Raw genomic sequence first — 16,826 nt, 5'->3', positions numbered from 1 at the left:
TACTTCGCCCCTGCGTCTCTACAATGGCGCACAGTGTTTCTTCCGTTAGAAAGGTTTCGTTTCTCCTCACCCCACACAACGGCACATACACACAGAGACACAAACACTGCGCGCACACATAGAGCGACATCTCTCGCCCAAAAGCCTCTTCTCTCTCCTATTTCACATTGGTCTATTCGAATTGTATTCCCTACACTCTCCACTATTCACGTGATCTTGTGCAACTGATTCCTTGGAGCGAGACGAGGAAAATTCAAATATATCAAGAAAAAACGAGAGGACAGAACTGTTGTTGTCTATTGTAATATTGCTCCCAATTACCAAATATCGTAAAAGAGACAAAACAGAGGAATGATGAATTCTGGTTTCAGCGCAAACATTTTTCCGTCAAGCTCCTCCCCGACGTCTCTGTACCAGAGTCACCAACTTGTGAGTTAAATTTTATTTGGATTAGTGAGAAAAAAAAAACTATTGAATAAATTAGAGTGCAAACGATCCTTCTTCCTGGTTTTTGATGTCTGATCTACTGTATGCATCTCGAAAAAAAGAGGTCTTATCAGTCGAGATTCACAGTTCTTTTCGAAACAACAAAGAACGTAAAACATTCGAGAATGATATAAAGTATCATTAAGAAAGTTCCACGTGGATTTACGAGTAATAAGTTGTTCAATCAGATATCTATAGCGTCTAAATAGAAGTTCGAAAAGTAATCGAAAGAAATGATAAATATGTATCAAAAATTCAAATTGTTGCAGCAGCCGAACCCATCGACGGCGATGTATCAGGCTACTACACGAGATTTGGGAAAACCTCCCGTACGTGGAAAAACTTCACCTTATGGATTCTTTGTAAAAATGTGCTATGAGGAGCACAAGAAGAAATATCCAAATGAGAATGTACAAGTGACAGAAATATCGAAGAAATGCTCAGAGAAATGGAAGACAATGGTCGATGACGAGAAAAGGCGTTTCTACGAGTTGGCCCAGAAGGATGCCGAGCGATACCAGGCAGAGGTTAGTGTACGTTTTTTCTTCCTATTTCCTACTATAGTCTAGATATTTATTGAGTGACTATCAACGGGCAGACGTTCTAATAGTTTCGTTTTCGTCTCAGGTAGCGGCTTACGGCGGGGAAGATGCAATGAGGAAACGAAAACGAGCAAAGAAGGATCCACATGCACCAAAAAGAGCATTGTAAGTTTTCAGAACTTTCATTTCTAAGCTCAACTAAATCTCAATCATTTTCAGGTCCGCATTCTTCTTCTACTCCCAAGACAAGCGTCCAGAAATCCAGTCAGCACATCCAGACTGGAAAGTCGGACAAGTTGCACAGGAGCTCGGAAAAATGTGGAAACTAGTGCCACAAGAGACAAAAGATTTGTATGAGCAGAAGGCACAAGCTGATAAGGATCGGTATGCTGAAGTGAGTTTTCTGAAATTGGCTGGGGCTTAGTTGATTTAACCGCAGATTAAAGATTAACTCAATTAATTAATCATTAATCGACCTATTAGCCAGGGGAACGCTCAGAGTTTGAAACCATTAGAAATATATCACAAATTTTTTTGGTTTTAAGAGTTTTAAATACATAAATTTCCAGGAAATGCGCCACTACAAATCAGAAATGCAAAAAATGACAGGAATGGAACAGTATGAGGATGATCACCTGGGACACCATGTGGTACATGTTGATGATATTAATAGCCAAAATATCTCCTAATTTATATTTGTTTCCCTCCCCGTTCTCATTTCTTTTTGTATTTTTCTTTTCGATTCGTCCCTTGTTTTCACCATAATTTGCAACACACAACTTCGAGTTCTCCATTTTCTTCTAAATACTTGAATACCCCCACATAAAACAAGCGCAAATCATTCACTTTACCAGCCCCAACAACAGGAAACATTTTTTGATTTCTATTCCTCCCCCATTACCAAACACCTCGCTAAATCCCATCCATTCGTCCCCTAAAAACTGTTAGATCTTTTCATTTTTCTATAAAAAACGATCCCCCTTTTCCCAAGAATATTTGAATAAAAGGTCAGAGAATGAGACCTGTAAATAATCTGTTCCTCCCCATATTCTATAAAATCTTTTCCGATTCCTGTTCCCTATTATCTACGTTTTTTCTCGTTCTCCCTTCTACCGTATTTCCGTTTTATAATTTGATCCATTTAATATTGAAACTATAATTTTTTTTCTGCCAAAAATTGCAAAAAAATCGCACAATGAATATGCCGCGTTTTCATATGTTCTGTTCTTTTGTTCGATCCTCTCTTCTCTTCTCTGTCGAATTCTCTTATTTCTCTCCCACTCTCTCGTTCACTCATTCATTTTCCCTCCACACCTTCTCATCTCAAATTTTAATAAATTTCATTTCGGTTAAAAATCAAGGAGAGAAAAAAGGAAAAGAGATGAAGTAGGAAGGAATGACCCGATCAGACATGATGACGTGGCGGTAGCATCATTCGATTCGATGATGACGTGCCAGAGTCGGTACGGTATGGTTTTCGGATGTTTCGTGGAAATGGGATGTATTGGAGAGTGTTCGACGGGTAGTCGATTAACTGGAATTTTTCAGAATTTTGAATGTTTCAGCCTCCCTCAAAGCTCACCTCTCGACGCCTTCTTCGTCTGATGAAATAACAAATACAGAGATTACAAATGAGAAGTAATAGAATTAAAATAACTGAGAGGAGGATCAATATGATGTATGCATGGTCATGTTTGCCCGATATTTCGCTGAAATTTTCATGTTTTTATAATACAGACGAGTTTTTGAGATTTATTAGGTCCCGTCACGAAACTACGGTATGCGCCTTTAAAATAGGGCTACTGTACTTATCGTGATGGGGTCCGTCTTAAACATCATTATACATTTTTGAAAGTTGCTAAAGTGCTATTATTTTCAAATCATTTAGATCCAATCCAACAGATTTCTGAAAGAAAATCTTCAAAAAATACCTTGGAAGATGTACATATTTGTCGAAAAACGTCTGGATATCGTCCATTATATGACCATTGTCGACACACAGAAATCAATTGAATATTAGATTTGATTTCTGGAAAGAATGAGAGAATTCATAAACATTTTATAGATCTTTTCGGGAAATTAACGGAAAGAAAGGAGATGGACCGGTTGAAGATAGTCATAAAACGGGGAAGTAGAAGCTAACCAGCTTCAGAAATGAGTCTGCTTAGCGAAAAATGGAAAAAGGTAGAAAAAAGTAAATTTCGATGATGAGTAATCATTGAAAAAGTGATGATACCCAATCAATCAATCAGAGAAATGACGGAAGAGACGAGAGAGATAGAAGGAAACGTTCGGGGTTATTATCATCTGTTGTCACTTCAGATGAATTATTAATGGGACTGATGGGGGAGGAGGACATCTGGATAGACAGGCACATCGACAGCTGGGAGTAGGGAATGGGAATTGCAGACAGAAACTGCTGTAGAAAAGAAGTGAGAAGTGGAAGTCTTTGGAAGTAATGATTTTCAGGCAGGACAGCCAGATATACAGACAGATGGTCGAGGACAGAAATCGAGACATCGGAATCACTAGGTGTTACAGACGTATAATGGTCATCTAAACAAACCGACGTTTTATGGAAAACTTTCAGAAAACTAAAATTACTTTGAAAGAGTTGCGAACGCTTGTTTCATCAACCTTTTTGCTTAAACTGGAAACATTTAGACGGTCTCTCGGTTTCGATTCGACCGACTTCACGATGTCTAAACCCGAAAATTTTAGTTTTGAGATGTTCAGAATAGAGAGAACTAACATAAACCATAGAAGCGATCCTTAACGAAACGATTCAGGTCAAACATTTGGTAGGTCTACTTATCCTACATGAACAGTAGTCTTACGTGGACATCCATTCACATGGGCACACCAAGAAACAATCAGAAAATTGAAATATCCAATTTCACCGAAGAAAAAAAGCGAATTGAATGTGGAAGTGTTAATTTGATAGGAGTGTCTTCTTTGCCTTGATTCTCTCCGATGGCGGGATGTTTAATAGTGAAAGAACATCGTAAAACATGGGGGCAGGTGTCAGTGGATATCTCCCTTTTTTCCCTTCGTATAGTTTTCCAAATGAACCTTTTTCTCTTCACGAGATGAACCTTTTGCTCCTTTTCTCTCTGCTCGTTTTCTCAATTTGACATGTGTTTCTTTTTTGAAACAATTGTTGCCAAATCACACCTCTCCATCTCTTTTTTCTATTCGAGATATCTGGACGTCTCGTTCGAAATTTAATGATATTGGGAATGAAAGAGAAGAAAAAGAGGAGTTTATGAGAGGAGGCAAATGATGAAAAAGAGAGTTCGAAATGTGTTGCAAGTGGGCTGTTGGACAATTAGAAATGAAAGAAAAAGTTGGAAACTTGCAAGTGAAGTGGTATGAAAAGGTGATACTTGGCAAAAGTAGGAGCTGCTTAACTTACTACCGTAAAACCTGTAACAGAGGCGCGCTCCCTAGCAATAGTTTGGAGCATCATATCTCGACTGTCTTTAAAGATACAAAAATTTCTTCAACTGAAGAAATATTCTATGAATATGAAACTACATTTTGTCAGTTAGCAGCTTTTTGATATTTCCTTTGCGAATCGAGATATACCGCTGCATACAAACACCGCTAAGCCCTCCTCTATTTCAGGTTTTACGGTAGTTAGGTGCTTATGCACTGGCGTTGCTATGCATTTCTTCCACAGTTTCAACGAATTTGGAAACTTACTAGACATAAGACTTTTTTGAAGCAGCTTAGATACTTAGCTGCTCACCGGAAATACACGAGATTAATGAAAAAATGGTGAAATGTCTCTGCTTAACTTTAACTGCTTCAAAATAAACAAAAAATCTGCTTACTGATTTGCAGATGGTTAGACCATCCCCTACTCACCTAGCTTAGACAAGTTCACTTGAAAACTTCATTTTGAGCAAGGTCAACTTCAGTCACCAATCGAAAAACTACATGAGTAGTTTGAAATGAGCGAAATGAACAAAAAACTGTCCACCGAAAACATTTTCGAAAATAAAATAGTTTCAAAACACATTAAACTTGGATTAAAGTTTTAAATCTAGTCAAATCGTCAGTGAATTCGGTATTTCAATGTTGCCAATTTGTTGGTTAGAAATCTAAATTCATAGACTAGAAATTATAAAAATCAGTACAAACAGAAAACAGTTCAAACTTGTTTAGTCAGCAAACAAGTTTCAAAATAAAGTGAGTCAATGCCAGAAAGCTGAGAAAGTGTCCAACAGAAACGTGATACTGGACAATCAGTAACTGACAGAAAGTGAGAAAAGTGCAAGATCATTTATTTCTGATGTTCGAGTTTAAAAGTCAATGGAAGGGTACACAACAACTGACGATTCTTTTTTCTGTGTCTGTTCCCTGGTGGCTATGAATTTTTGAGACCAAAGAAAAATGATGGAAATTGAGAAGATTGGGCGCGAATGAGCAATAAAAGTGATAAAGATTTGGAGGCTGGTACTAAAAAGAGCTGCTTAGAAGTTGAAGTGTTCAAGACTTCAAGTAGATTCCCTGAATCTCTACTCCCTCCGCCCCCTCTCAACCGAAATTAGTCAAAATTAAAAGGCCAACACGAGAAGAATCGGAAGAAAAGAAGGTGAACAAAGAGTTGCAAACTTTTGAGAAACAACGATTTCTAATTAATTGTTTTTATTCGTTCCCATGCTGACCTTCCCCTTCTCTTCTGTTTCTCAATTTATATAAATAAATTACCAAACTGTTGGTAACTAGGTGGCATGTGGTACCTTCAGGGGCGGCTTTGGAAAAATTGGATTCGAATTTCAGTTGTTTAGCTTTATGCAGCTCTCACCTGACGCGACTTAGCTCCTCACCCTTAAGCATCTCCCAAAACCGCAAACCATCATGATCTCTTTCTTTTTCATAATTTTATCCAAAAAATGTCTGCCCATCCAACCGTATCGAAATCAGAGACACACCCAATGCAACCCGTAAAAAAGTGTGAAAATTGTTTTGTGGGCAACAATTTTGGAGAGTAAAATGGGCATAGAATAGGGGGAAAAGGGGAGGAAAAACACTCGAAACGGTAGTTGTTTAGGAGGCACTTACAAGTGACAAACAACAAGAGACCACACCTGGTATTTTGGGGTGGCAAACGGGAGAAGAAATAGAAAATGAAGTGAGAGGAGGCAACGGATTATTTATTATTATTATTAAAGGAGAGAGGAAGAAGAGGAAACTGTATTCGGTGAGAAAAATGGAAAAGAAGGGGGGTCGGATTACGGTGATGAAATATAAGTCGTCAGGTTTCAGAATGAGATCAAAAGAGAGAATAAATGTGTGTCTGCACATGTCAGCAGTTTCATAACTTTATCTTTTCGATAGTTAGACAGGATCCAATTAAATACAAACCGATATGTTAGCGAAGCGGCCTATTTTTCAAGCCAAGGTCTCATTCAGTACCGCTCAAAAGTGGAAAATGACCAACTTTGACAGTGTATTTCGGTGTCACCTGAATGTCCGATAAACTCAATTTTGTATGGGCTGAACAGAACGAACAAGCGATTTTTGAACTGACAACTTAAAATGGCTATAACTCTCTAGGGAGTGCTTGTACAAAAAAGTTGCCAACTACAAAAATGAAGCTCTACTTTTGATCTGAATAATTTATTAAAAAGCTACTTGATGGGACAATCAGTATTATCGTGCCACATTCTCACAGATGGACAGTTTCAACAAAAAAGACAAAATATGATATCATACTGTAGTTAGCAACAGTAATTGTTCAAGACGTTTCAAGCAATTGCGGCTTCAAAAATGAAGGTCAGTTATAGCAGAAGCTGTTCAAAATGTAAGGGAGGTGCTGCCTAATATAACTGAGAAGTTCAGTACGGAACTTCTTATCTTTATAAAAAGTAGTGCTCAACAACTCTCCCTAAATAAGCAGAAGAAGTTGATAGTCTGTTCTAGAGCGGAGCCTTTGTATCCCCTTTACAATACCGTACACTCTCAATAATTCTCCCCCCTCCCACACCCTTGTCTATTTCTCCGAAAGCTTCAAAAACCATATATGCAAATTGAACAATAATTGAGTATATATTGTGAATGGGAATTGACTAATTACTCGACAGACCACCCAACCAATTGAAAGTGAAACAGAAGAGGTGTGAGAACATTGAGTGACGACGTGTTATGTACGTTTCAATTCACAATTATAGGTTTCCGAATCGACGGAAAATCGAAAAAGAATAGGTGGGGAAGAGACATTTATTCAGAGTGACGGGTATGGGAATCATTTTCAAAAATTGAGTGGAAGGTTGTGACAGTGGACAGCTCTAGATCAGTAATATTCCAAAAATTGAAAAAGCAAATCTTCAAGTTTCCTTGATTATGAAACTCTCAAGACACCAGAAATAGTTTCGAAACAAAAAAAACCAATCAATTTCAAAACATTTTTCTCCCAAAAAGTGGTGGCTTCCGGTGGCAAAACGCTTCTTTCATTATCAGTTTTTGTTATCTTTTCCCCTCGTTTTCTTTCCCATTAAATCCACGTCAAGAATAAATAAAAGAGGGAAAAGGGAATAAGAAAGAAGAGAAAATGGATGCATATATCATCTCGTAAATGTCACATTCAGCCAGAGGGAAATCTCTTTGTTTCTTTTTTATTCAAGAACTTTCTAGATTTTAGGAAGGATACATATGTATGAACGGTTTTCGATTTTCTTCATATGAGCATAGCCACCCATCTTATCAACAAAGGAGTTGCTAAGCAGACCAGAACATAAGCAGAACTTCTAAAAAGAAGAAAAAGGGTTTGATCAGAAACTTTCTTGAAAAAGACCCGAAGACATCAATCAGCTAAAACTGTGAACGGAAATAAATGATAAGAGAGAGAAAAAAAGAAGAGAAAAGTCATAAAGAAGGTGGCTTTTGAGATGAAAAGAAGGACGAACTGATCGTTAAAAAAGAGAATTCACAGGGAGAGATCGAACTGAGAGATGACTCATATTTTTTGATATTGGACGAATTTCTCTTCTTATCAGAGTAATTGATAACAATTGAGCAATAACAATTTTGATACATCGAGAGAGGAAATTGTGAAATTTCAGTTTAATGAAGATAAATTAGATCAAATTTGTCATTGGAAGAGATGTTGGGAACAAAGAGTTCTGATCTTAATCAATTCTGACTTTCAAACATCATATCTTCCTCATCTTTTTGACTACTTTTCCCGCCCAGTTTCCTTCCAAAAACTAGTAGAAGGGTCGACCACTTCATCATAAATTATTTATTGCTGTTTTCATTTTTTGAACTTTTTCTTTCAAAGAAAGTAAACTTCTCACTGGGTTTATCCTACCAGAAAGCTCAGACAGAATACGTTAGGGAGCTGCTGAGAAGTCGGTGTCGAGGTTTTTCAGATTTTTATCATCTTGTCAACTCAGAAAACAAAACAAAAAATTCAGAAGAAAGCGATCAAAATGAAAGAAAAACAGAATCATAAAATTTCAGATGAAAAAAGAAACAAATGTCTAAAACCGGAGCTAATCTCATTAAGGAACGCCGTAGATTCTAGGTGAGACTTAGCAGACGAAAAAAATGAAACAACATCATGAACCCTCGAAAAACAAAACATCTGAAAGCGAAACGATATCATTCCCGAAGAAAAAACAGATTCTCACGTCTCTTCAAACATCTTGAAGAATAGTGAAAATGTGGCATCTCGTTGAAATTTATTTCAAATCTTCAGAGAGAAAAAACTAAAACTTTTTATACACTTTCTTCAGAAAAAGAAGAAAAAATGGGGAGTCGTTTTGTGCTCATTTCACAAATGTGCCTTACAAATGTGTTCTTTTCGTGTGCTTTTTCAACTAATCACCCTCCCAACGAAACGAGAAAAAAAGAAGAAAAAAGAAAAGTCAGAAATTCTGAAGAAGGGAAAAAGAAACTTTTAAAAAGGAAACCATTGTGCAGAAAAAAGGGGAAAAGTGCAAGAACGGAAGGGTGGGGAGATCTGAAAAGAATGGGTAATGCATTTGAGAGATGAGCACTAAAAGGACACTGATCTCAATGGTTCCGTTTGCACTTATCAATTCAAGTGGAAATTGGGAACGAGTTGGGATCGGGTTATTCGTTTGTTTTTAGCAAAATGTTGCCGGATTCGAAACCTCGCTTTTCATGGAGCTTGCCGCTGAGAAAAACCGTCTCAAAGTCCCCTACTGTAACCCTCAATACCTGGTAGCAATTTGAAATGATTCCAAACTTGCGACCCCCTGAGGTTCTTTTTTTAGGGAATGCAGAGCAGATAACACTCCCAATACAACAAATAACACAAGAACACCAAATGCACAAAATTTATTCAGCCAGATTTCTCCTCTCTCTTTCTATGGATTGTACTCGATTGGCAAGTTCTTGCGACGAACCATACCGTCTCCTTGGAACCATTCACGACGGAATTGCTTGGCAGCACCATCTGGAGTGTTGGTCCATTCGACAGTGATACGGTCGTTGTTGGTGTCCTGAAATGGGATTCTAGTTTATTATGTTCTAGAAGCTTTGGGTATCCAGTACTCACCTCCTGCCCGAAGGCGAAAGCGTCGCAAGAGACGGCGAGAAGAACAGCCTCCTTTGGGTCGAGGACTCCACATGGTGGGTCGACTCCGAGTCTCTTCATGTTGGTGGTCTTGATACCGTATCCAATACGACGAGCAGACGAGTTGATCACCTTGATGTGGTAGGTGTGCTTGTCATCGTATGGGGCGTTGAAGACGATCTTGGTTCCTGGTTGGGTCTGGATGTCTCCTGGTGGGACGGATTGAGCCATGGCGTTGGATTGAGTGTTGATACTCGATGGAGATTCTGGTGGAACCGCCCGCTATTTATGCGAATTTCTTATCACTGCTCTAGATCTTTGCTCTAGATCTCGTTGGATGATAAAAGGAGAGGTTACGTGAAAATTAATAAAGGGAATAAAGTTATAGAAATTTTGGTAAAAAATTCGATATAAGCTTAAAAACGTGAAAAAATCGAGAATCATGGATCTAATTGATGCTCTAATAACAGAGCCCAAGCTTTGAATTAGAAAACATCTAGCCTCTGAAGTTACCAAATCCAAAATCAACTATTTCCATTCGCGTATAAGAAGTATATCTGGACGGAATGAAGGTTATAAAACATGAGAAGGAGTCATGTACACTCAAGTGAAAAGAAAAGAGAGAAGGAGTTTTGATGAAATGAAATTGGGTTTTTCTTTACTCGCGAAGAATGAAGATTTATGTTTGCGGGTGTTCGATACGACTGAATAACTTCCATGGTGAAGAAACTGGAGCTGACAAGGCTCCTGGTCTGCTAGAAGGAGCTGCTTAGAGATAGTTCAACTCTATAAAACTTTAAGTTATTTCCAACTAAAAATAATAATAATTCAACAAATTTATTTGCAGTCAAGAAAAAACACATGTCAGAATAGCGAATTAGTGTCTCAAATGATGATATTTTCGTTGTCTCATCGGGAGATCACTTCTGTTCTGAAAACGAAAAAATACGAATTGAATGAATTCCTGTAACAGCTCTCTACTCAAAATTTAAAAAAAACTCTTCCAGACGGAAGGATTTACGTTTACGGTAAAATCCAGATGCCCAAGCTACTTACCGCCTGAACAGTGACGACAAGAAGAATAAAAACCAAGAGAATAGGAAGAAAGAAATGCATTGTTTGCCAGAAACCAAGTGATTTCTTGTTCTTTATATCCCCAAAAAAATCATAAAATCATTTGAGAAATAAAAAGAGGGGTCCTCCCGTTTATGGGTTGTCAGATGCAAAAAAAGAGGGGGTGTATGATAAACAACCCACGCGGAATTCTAGTTTCAAAGTTAACATTGATGAAGGTTCCAGCTCCATTCTATTGGATGAGTACATCATCTGTTTTTCCAGATTTCCAGTGTTCCAGTTGCCAAATATATCCATTTCCAGATTGGTTTCTCTCTTTTTCTTTTCCATTTAATCTTTTGTTCTCTTTTTCGTTTTAGGAAATTGGAAAAACGAAGAAGAGAAGAAACGTGTAGAAGCACCGATTCATCTTATTTCGTTCAGGTTCTTCTTCTTCTTTTCCTTCTTCTCAAGGGACCAAAACTTCTCATTTTATTTTCTCTTTTCTCTGTTTTAACTGCCAACACGTTCATCATTGAGCATCAGAAGACGAAGACGTCGACTATTTTGAATGAAGCGGAAAATCAGATAACAGAGATGGATATGTGCAAACGTCATCGACTCTAGTGTTGATATTGCCTATTTCTGGGGGAATCAAGTGAATCGAGAAATCGGTTGGAGAGCAGTTTTGCATGGTTGATGGACCAGCTAGACAGATAATTGAAATGGGATGAAGACTAGAAAATGATTTGACTATTAGAATAGTTGTTGAGAAAGTTGATCACATTGTTCGTCGCTCAGTCCGTGGTTATTTTCTTAATCTAGATCTTCAAGTCATTTCGTTTTACTGTGTGTCAAAATATGCTGAACACTTATTACAGTTCTTACAACGTTCTTGCGCTCTTTTTCTTTGAGTCTCTCAGTTTCACTCACAATTTTGTTTGGTTTCGGTAGAGCGCGATTGTAAGAAGCGTACCGTGCTAGTACATCGACGAACTTCCTGATATTTTAATCAGGAGAACTTTCCGCTCATTTTTAATTTTAATAATTCAAATGAACAAAGCCCAGTTTTTCAATTTTTTTCTGACAGATTTTTGGTAGAATCCGTGCAAAAACAGTTGTCGCAACAAAAAAGTTCCGACATTTTTCCTCATGTCACAATGCAGACTCAATAGTAATTTTAAGTCCGCAATTGTAGGGAGAAAAAAAAAGTCGGAACTTTTTTATTTCGCTAATAATGTCCAAAAACTGAAATATGATATAGATATATGTTTAATTGTAAAATGTAGAAAGCTCTTAAAGACTGGTCAACTACAACTACAAAATTGAAACCAGTATCAGTTCTACACAATTCAGTTATTGGTTGGACAATCCAAGAAGTCTTGAAGAAATCTCAACGTCCCACCCGAAGCCTATCTTCAACTTTTCTCCCTTTTGCTCCAGATTTCAAATTCTCTTTTTGAAATTCATTTCTTCAAGACCCCCTGGACTCTTTTCTTCTCCAAAATCATTAATCTCCATTCCAATATTTCTTCCAAAACCTCTTTTTCTTCTCCGTTTTCTTATCAGAAGCCATAAATTTTTCTCCATTTTTTGCCGATCGTTTTTTTCCAATTCAACGTACTTGTAATCTCGTCCGTTCATCTTCTTCTTTTCCCTCCAAATCCCCCAAGGAATCAAGTGTCGAACTGAAGTCATCTCAATTCTTTTCCCTGAATTCTCTTCCTCCGAAAGCTCCGCCCATTTGCTCCAGAAGTGTCTTGTAGTATTCCGAATAAAGGTCTTTTTCCTCTTCTTCAGATGTCTTTTCCTAATTTAATGAATATAAAATAATTGAAAGAATAAGAAAAGAAGGGGGAAGAAGTGCGTGTTTCATTTGTTTCTTCTTCTCAAATATTCTTCTTTTTTCCAAAAATTTGTGGTAGATGAGTATGTTTTCTTGAGCCCCTTCTTTTTCTTTTTTCTTCTGTTTCTTCAGAAAACCAACGAGAAAAAAAAGAGAAAGAAATGGGGACATGTTCTCAAACAAATACATTCATTTGGGTGTATTTTGAGAGAGTGTTTGGAAAAAATGGTCCTCTCTCTGGTCACTTTTCACTATTTTTGAGACTTGAATTCTCAACAGATTTTTGCAGTTTTTGACATTTTTTTGAGGCGACGAACTAGCTTTCTGAAGATTACGGTACACTTAAAGCTTTAAAAAAACAATTAAAAAAGCTTTCAACTGCTCCCTAAACCTCCAGAAATTATCTGTAGATCCCTGAAAACTCCTTATCCTTTCTACTCTCAAATGACGTAGATCAATTCCAGTCTGATCACCTCCATAATAAGCCATTTCCTAAACTACCCCATTTCCAACGTAAGTGTTTTCCAGTTCTCCTCGAGAAAAAAAGAAGAAATTGACCAATATTTCATGAATGAGCCTTCGAGAAAACCTGCCAAACTCTTGATGTGTATACTTTTCTGTTTTTTTCAGCATTTATTTCACCGAATGATACTTTTCACTTCTTCCTCTAAATTTGAATTGCTAATTCTGTCTTCTCTCCTCCCTTTTTGACTCCAAGTTTCTTGCTCATCTTCTCAATTCCCTTGACTATAATTTGTTCTCTTTGTCTTCTTCTGAATTTTGTTCTTTTTGCAGAGAAAGAACCCTTTCAAAATGGTCAATGAAATCTCGTTCAACTGTGAAGACGCGTGGCTCAATCTGTTCGTTGGAGGTGATTTATATCCAGTTCAAGTCAAGACACTAATGAATCCATCCACTTGTGGAACATTCTTTCGGGACGTCGTCAAGGTGTCTGATGCTGCGATCAAAGTCAGAGGAGTTCAATGGGAAACCTCTCCGAACCATATCAAATACCGTGTTGATATCGATCGAGATGGTTTACTTTTTAGACATGTGAGTTGTTGGTAGTGAATATTATTTTGATATCTCATTCACCATTCGCAATCAGTCAATTCCAGGTCCTTCAATACCTTCGAAACGGAAAACAAACCAGTCTCCCGGACGACACGTACACCCTCGAAGCCCTCGTCGGCGAAGCGGAATTCTTCGGTCTCGAGAAATATCGTGAAATGCTGAAAAAGAAATTGTGGAAATTGACAGGAAAACGTCAATACTATGCATGCTATTCGGATTCTGATTGATAAATTGAATGATAAAACAAACGCAAATCTAGTAAAAGAACTGTATTTCTCGCTGATTATTATGATTAATGGAATAAATAAAACAATTTTCTACCGGAAATTACAAGACAACACTCGAGACAAATCTAAACGGAATGAGTTGAGAAATAATATATTGTGAATATTAGATTAAAACGACATAATATTGATAGGGGAAACTAGTAGAATCGAGACCGGGATCGGGCGGATTTCAGAAAAATATCACCTTCATAATTTTTTTTGAGTTCTTTTTTAAAGTTTTGACCGGCACAACGAGACAAACGGGGATGAACGAGAGAGAGCTAGCTTGCTTTTAGAATATCAGAGGACTGCATAGATACATGAGAAAAAGGGATTTGTGAAGTGACTACGAGATTTTTACAATACGTTTCCGAGTAGGTACAGTGAACGGATGAATAAATGAATTTCTACAATTTACAGAAAAGTTTTTTTTTGGTTTACAATTCCAATGAGTGAACTCTCATACTATCACCAACAGCCACAATCAGAGCAGAGTTGCCTGGACGGCCACCCCAACAATCCGAATAAACGGCACGTGGGAAGATGGGATTTGATTGATTCGGAGATTTGATGGAGCAGAGCATGTCACCTGATGTCAGTGACCATCCACGCACGTATCCATCCGATCCAGCTGAAATATGAAAATGTTTCATTATGCTGTGGAAAACGAACGTACCTGCAAACACAAATCTCTCCTCCTTATCGAAGAACACATTGAGACGATTGCAATTATTTCTGTGTCCGTGCATTTCCATTGTTGGTTTTTTCGGCCAACGGAAATCCCAGACACGAATAATTGAATCAAATCCTTCAGTCACTACACATTCTGGTCTCGATTTCTCTAAAACTCGTACGAATGTTGTATTACTTGCTCCATTCAGTTGTCCAGTGATATGATCTCGATTCATTCGAAGATCGGATTTAATACAATTATCACTACGGAGTCCCATATAAACCAAATTTCCATCAGCTGAAAAACAATGACTCAGTACGTTCTTTTTGCGACTCGACATCAGAAAACTGCGATCCGTGAGAAGATTTTCAACACGGAAGCATGATTCCAACCCAAATCCAATGGACATTTGTGGTGCATTCCATCCGACACTCCAAATATTTCCTTTTTCACGCCAACGTTTATTATATATCGGAGATGAAAGAGTTGGAATTGCTTCGGGATCACTCAATTCGGCCAGTGGTTCAAGATGGACTGTACAATATGAACACACGTTTCCATTTCGAGATATACTGAAAAATAAAGACATTTATGAGACAAGGAAGGTAAACATACGTATCGTTGGCAGTGACCGTAAGCATACAAGTGACATCAGCATCCACTCTGGCAAGTGTTTGATCGACTATAAATGCGTCATATCGAGTAACAGCATAATCCAGATATGATGGCTCATCTGACATTCCATCATCATTGAGCATTGGTTGTACTGTCATTCCGAGTGTATTGAACCCTTTGTTAGTTGGACGAGATCTCAATGGCAATAGATCATAAGCTTCACGACGTTCTGATTCAGATCTGGAATGGTATAAATTACATAAATCAAACAATTAGTAAGAAACTCACTGAATAGTATCCCCGAGTGAATCAACTTCAAAAACATAAACCGCCGAATGTTTTGGTGTTGGCCCATGCGGAGCGATTGTGAATGTTCCAACGACACGATCTCCCGTATCAGAAACATCTAGAAATTCACATCCAGCGACATTATAGTGATCGATTGGTGTCTTGATAGTGAACGATGGTCTCGGATTACAATTCAGAAGACGACTCTCATGGATGTGACGTTCCATTCGAGCTATTGTACAGCGACCAAGCGTGAGATCTGAAAAAAAATAGATGGATACAGTTTAAAAATAGGGAAAATCTTACCATCCAGAAGAGAAGTAATCGGTTTGAAGACCGGTCTTTTGACAAAGGATCCAGAAGTAAATCTCGGACGATTCGCCTGAAATTTCGCTTCTCGAGCCTTCTCCATTCTATCGAGATCAGCTTTTGAGAATCCTTGTGGTAATGAAGGATCACTAGTCATTTTGTAATACTTTTTTGTTCTTGGATGATACATATATCCTTTCCATTGTAATGGACCTCCTTCGTACGGTTGATCTTCTGTTTTCACAGGTGTTGGAGGTGCAGGATCATCCGCTTCGGTGGAGGGGACGAGTTCTGAAAACAAAAATTGCTGATGGATACTGGTTCTGTCGATCTGCGTAACATATGTAAACTTCTGAATTTTTTGTTATTGCTGTTAAAATTTTAATTCAAAAAGTTTTGAGAGCTTTTGGAGCAAAAAACTACAAAAGAAATCAGTTGTATTTTTCACTTGATTACCAATAAAATTGTTGCATGAAACATTGTGCACTGTTTCCATCGGCTCTCCAGAATATCCGATTCTTCTCAAAACTTACCATTCAATTGAATTGGGGGTGGTTCCCACCGGGAGCTATCATTTCCCATCGGCCAATTGCTCCTCGCCTTTCTAAATCGATACCTCGACATTCGGATGGGGATGACTCGTTCACCGGTATTCTGAAATTAATGAAATTTCAAAGTGAGAATTTCGAAAGAAAACGTTTTACAAATGTCGAAAGTACAAAAAATCGTGTACTTATGAAATTTTTCCAAGTGGAACATCGATGGAGAAGAGTGTAATACTTCTACAATACTACATAATATATCGCATTGCAACACGTTGTTTCAGTTTCAGAACGAAAGAAACAAACGAGGAGAACAAAATGAATAGAACAATAGAACAATAGGTGAAGCCTGGAAGAAGGAAGATGTTCTTAAACAACATTGAAGTTTCTTTTCTTCTTTGTCGCGACAAAAAAGCTTTTTCAAAAATGAAAATAGATACAAATAGAGATTCTGAGAATAGAAGGAGAAAAGGGCGGAGGAAACGAGGCAATATGAGCCAATGAACCCGAGCTGAATCTCGTATTTTTGTGCGCTAATGAGGAAATTTGCAAATGCTTGAAGCTCCGCCCGCTTTTAGGCC

At 37.8% G+C, this 16,826-nt stretch overlaps 6 protein-coding genes across 6 annotated transcripts; 3 read left to right on the top strand and 3 right to left on the bottom strand.

The window, feature by feature from the left end:
- Positions 1–351: 351 nt before the first annotated feature.
- GCK72_010759 (uncharacterized protein) lies at positions 352–1,717 on the top strand (the record flags this gene model as incomplete). The annotated part of the gene is made up of 5 exons (XM_053728020.1): positions 352–429; positions 756–1,013; positions 1,114–1,193; positions 1,248–1,422; positions 1,598–1,717. The coding sequence occupies 5 exons, from the start codon at positions 352–354 to the stop codon at positions 1,715–1,717; spliced, it is 711 nt and encodes a 236-aa protein (XP_053587597.1).
- A 716-nt stretch (positions 1,718–2,433) lies between these two features.
- Positions 2,434–3,006, bottom strand: GCK72_010758 (uncharacterized protein; the record flags this gene model as incomplete). Its single annotated transcript, XM_003111494.1, has 3 exons — positions 2,434–2,562; positions 2,611–2,737; positions 2,960–3,006. 3 exons carry the CDS (start codon positions 3,004–3,006, stop codon positions 2,434–2,436), a joined length of 303 nt encoding a protein of 100 aa, XP_003111542.1.
- Positions 3,007–9,237: 6,231 nt separating this feature from the next.
- On the top strand, positions 9,238–11,259 carry GCK72_010756 (uncharacterized protein; the record flags this gene model as incomplete). Its single annotated transcript, XM_053728019.1, has 3 exons — positions 9,238–9,264; positions 9,350–9,720; positions 11,013–11,259. The coding sequence occupies 3 exons, from the start codon at positions 9,238–9,240 to the stop codon at positions 11,257–11,259; spliced, it is 645 nt and encodes a 214-aa protein (XP_053587596.1).
- Positions 9,371–9,810, bottom strand: GCK72_010757 (uncharacterized protein; the record flags this gene model as incomplete). Its single annotated transcript, XM_003111779.2, has 2 exons — positions 9,371–9,505; positions 9,562–9,810. 2 exons carry the CDS (start codon positions 9,808–9,810, stop codon positions 9,371–9,373), a joined length of 384 nt encoding a protein of 127 aa, XP_003111827.1.
- A 2,032-nt stretch (positions 11,260–13,291) lies between the features above and the next one.
- GCK72_010755 (uncharacterized protein) lies at positions 13,292–13,779 on the top strand (the record flags this gene model as incomplete). Its single annotated transcript, XM_003111724.2, has 2 exons — positions 13,292–13,531; positions 13,597–13,779. 2 exons carry the CDS (start codon positions 13,292–13,294, stop codon positions 13,777–13,779), a joined length of 423 nt encoding a protein of 140 aa, XP_003111772.1.
- A 476-nt stretch (positions 13,780–14,255) lies between these two features.
- GCK72_010754 (uncharacterized protein) lies at positions 14,256–16,327 on the bottom strand (the record flags this gene model as incomplete). The annotated part of the gene is made up of 6 exons (XM_053728018.1): positions 14,256–14,449; positions 14,495–15,063; positions 15,107–15,346; positions 15,395–15,653; positions 15,701–15,994; positions 16,237–16,327. 6 exons carry the CDS (start codon positions 16,325–16,327, stop codon positions 14,256–14,258), a joined length of 1,647 nt encoding a protein of 548 aa, XP_053587595.1.
- Between the last annotated feature and the right edge of the window lie 499 nt (positions 16,328–16,826).

Source organism: Caenorhabditis remanei, chromosome III (genome assembly GCF_010183535.1).
Source record: "Caenorhabditis remanei strain PX506 chromosome III, whole genome shotgun sequence".
In the NCBI taxonomy this organism is placed as follows: Eukaryota; Metazoa; Nematoda; class Chromadorea; order Rhabditida; family Rhabditidae; genus Caenorhabditis; species Caenorhabditis remanei.
This window is presented reverse-complemented; position numbering and strand designations above follow the sequence as displayed.